The sequence below is a fragment of the Triticum dicoccoides genome, chromosome 2B (genome assembly GCF_002162155.2).
Source record: "Triticum dicoccoides isolate Atlit2015 ecotype Zavitan chromosome 2B, WEW_v2.0, whole genome shotgun sequence".
NCBI classification, from domain to species: Eukaryota; Viridiplantae; Streptophyta; class Magnoliopsida; order Poales; family Poaceae; genus Triticum; species Triticum dicoccoides.
The window spans coordinates 783,511,756-783,514,878 of record NC_041383.1 but is presented as its reverse complement, the minus strand read 5'-3'; the positions used below and the strand labels follow the sequence as shown (position 1 = coordinate 783,514,878).

At 39.6% G+C, this 3,123-nt stretch overlaps 1 protein-coding gene across 2 annotated transcripts in view; it reads left to right on the top strand.

Annotated features, from left to right (window-relative positions):
- The window catches only part of LOC119366274, a 12,862-nt gene extending 10,056 nt beyond the window's left edge, over positions 1–2,806 (top strand). For both annotated transcript variants that reach the window (XM_037631973.1, XM_037631974.1), the window contains exons 19-24: positions 885–955; positions 1,041–1,134; positions 1,389–1,525; positions 1,631–1,711; positions 1,953–2,058; positions 2,438–2,806. In XM_037631973.1, the coding sequence (XP_037487870.1) occupies positions 885–955; positions 1,041–1,134; positions 1,389–1,525; positions 1,631–1,711; positions 1,953–2,058; positions 2,438–2,494 (546 nt within the window). In that variant the 3' untranslated portion in view covers positions 2,495–2,806. The remainder of the gene's footprint in view (positions 1–884; positions 956–1,040; positions 1,135–1,388; positions 1,526–1,630; positions 1,712–1,952; positions 2,059–2,437) is intronic.
- The last annotated feature ends 317 nt before the right edge of the window (positions 2,807–3,123 follow it).

Here is a 3,123-nt window from a genome sequence, read left to right as displayed (position 1 = left end):
GCACAGTCATCGCGGCCTCCACGCTTGTCATGACCTGATGACCACCACATCTTCACAACATGCCATTCATTGTCCAAACCCCCTCCATAGCTTGCTTGACCTCTCCCTGCCACCCGCTTGCAACGAGTATCGCCGCCCCTTCCGCTGCGAAGGAGTCAACAACACCTCCCTGTAGGACCACAAATCACGAGCTCCAGATATCACCACCTCCCTACTCCCCTGCCCCTTCCTCGGTCACCATCGACATGATTCAAGTTTGCGAGAGTGGAATGGGACAGATTGGGTGAGCAGCTAGCGCATATAGCCCAGGGTCCAACCAGCCCACTCGAAATGAAAAGGTATTCCCCCACGTGCCTGCCAGCATCATAGTTTGGCTTTGACTTGTTTTCTCACCTCAGCTCTAAGTTGCGGCTTTACCGCTATGTGTTAGTATTCCATAGGTTTGTAGAATTTGGCGAGAAGAGTTTTCAATTTGGAACCAAAGTATACAAACATAGTTTGATTAATCAAGATTTCTTTAAGCATTTGGATTGGACAGAGTCAGGTTTAATATATTTTTGGTTCTAAATATATTTCGCGGAGAGAAATATCATACGAGAATGGCACATGGAAATAATAGACGTGCACATTAAAAACAATGGAAATAGGCATGCAGTAGTAAGGATCCAAACACTCTGTACCACATAAAAACGGGCATCTTCTGCTATCTGTGAGATTTTCCAGCAACCTATTTTTCTGGCTAGCCTGTCATGCTCTTTAAATATAGAATAGAATAGATAAATACAGACCTGCACAGAGAATTAATCTGGTTTTGTCCCCAGCTTACTTCGTCATGGTGAAATCCTAGCTAACAATTCTACTGTCTATTGTTATTAATTTTTTAGGACCACATAACTTTTCTGCTGTGTGACTACCGTCACATACCACCTTACAAGTATGACGCAATCATAAGCATGTAAGTATATATTACAGATGTGCGCAGTGACTTCGACAATACATGTACGCATTCTTATAATACGTATTCCTCTTCTGTGAAACAGCTGTATGATTGAACATGTTGGCCATGAATGCATGGACGAATTTTTTGCCTGCTGCGAGTCTTACTTAGCTGAAGATGGCATAATGGCCCTCCAGGTTAGTGCACGTCAAATATCATTTTCAACAAATAAGTGTCTTTCCATCCAACCTTACAGCTGGATTCCACTATCAAAATGAATAATGAAGTAGTATATATGCCTTATTTCGATGCACAAGATCGAGGATTATGCTTTATTCTTTCGTATTGGCAGAAAAACCCACTGAAACGTACTCCTTCTATCCAAGCAAGACCTTAGGCTTACACTATCATGAACTAACCATTATCTCCAAATACATACATGTGCGTTTAGTTCATCTCAGCTCCAGAGGAACGGTACGAGCAATACAGAAAAAGGCCAGACTTCTTAACAGAATATATATTTCCTGGTGGTTGCCTTCCTTCTTTGGCCCGTGTAATCTCTGCCATGAGCACGTCATCAAGGTTCAGGTACGTTTCACATCAATCGATTGGTGCTTGATTGGTTACTTTCATGATCATGGATGAATCTCCATTGATTAAGCCCTCCCTGATCTTGTTGCGCACTGGGTGTAGCATAGAGCATGTCGAGAATATTGGGCCCAATTACTACCCAACTCTGATGTGCTGGATGGACAACTTCACCGCCAACAAAGAGTAAGTATCAACTGTCATCACTACAGAAGAATAGTGTTGTCCACTTAATTAATTAGGAAAAAACTTGGTGACAACAAGACTAGCACATATAGTATATGTTCATTGAGCAAGTAAATTTGCTGTGATGATATATACACATATACATATATAGTTACAGTTTATTCGCAAAAAAAAAACATATATAGTTACAGTTGGTTGCCCAGTTAGTATTAAAATCTTATTTGCTTTCTGTTTCTTGCAGTAAAATTTTGGCCCTGGGCTTTGATGAGAAGTTCATCCGCATATGGGAGTACTACCTCATATTCTCTGCAGCTTGTATGAAGTCACGGACACTTGGAGTTTACCAGGTACGTATGTACGCATGCTGTAATGTATATAGTATTTACCTATGTTATTTCCAGACAAATTGAAGTAATATACTGCTATACGGTACTCTTAAAAAGGTGTCATTTTGGAAATCAACAGTTCCCAAATATAGCAACCATTAGTTTTTCACCACAATAAATTATAAAACTTAATAAAATTGTTAAATGATGAAAATGTTTTCTTGAGAAAGCCTTTCACATGTGGTTTTCATATATCAAAATATAGCGACCATTACTTTGATACTTTGACAAAAATTATGTCTCAACCTGCACCTTTTTGTAGAAAGGAGTTAGTACTAGTACCATGTACTTATTGTGATGATGCTTGACTGGCTGACACACATATATATGCTGTATGCAGGTTGTTTTCTCTCGCCCAGGCAACCGTCGGCTAGCCCAGCCTTTGGCTAAAGCCTAAAAGCAACATATCCTTCTCCGTTCAGCTGTCGAAGTGTTACTTCTCGATAGCCTACTACTCCTTTTAATAAGCAAGTCTGTCCTGGAATGGTTCGATCATACGGGCGGCCTGATCAGGTGGTCTGGTGATCTATCTTCCTGTTTTAATCATGAAATGTTTAGTTTTTCATGGCAGTGTATTATCTATTAATAAACATGTATGTGCGTATGCAAGTGCTACCTTAGACTGGTCAGTAGAATTTGATAATTGCATGGAAGGAACTGGTTTGTTGCTGTGATATCTATCAAAAGGAGTTGATGTCCTGATTTGTTATTTTTGATCTATTCCACATTTAGCATTTATTTTCAAATGCTGGTTGTGAGACAGAATCAATGTTCCTAATTATCATGTTCCACCACTGGCTCAGGAAGAGCATCAGTTATACTATTCCCTCCGTTCCTAAATATTTGTCTTTTTAGAGATTCAAATGAACTATCACATACGGATGTATATAGACATATTTTAGAGTGTGGATTCACTCAATTTGCTCCGTGTGTAGTCACTTGTTGAAATCTCTAGAAAGACAAATATTTAGAAACGGAGGCAGTACTTGCCAGTCATCACATGCATGTTTTCTTAGATGGAAAGGT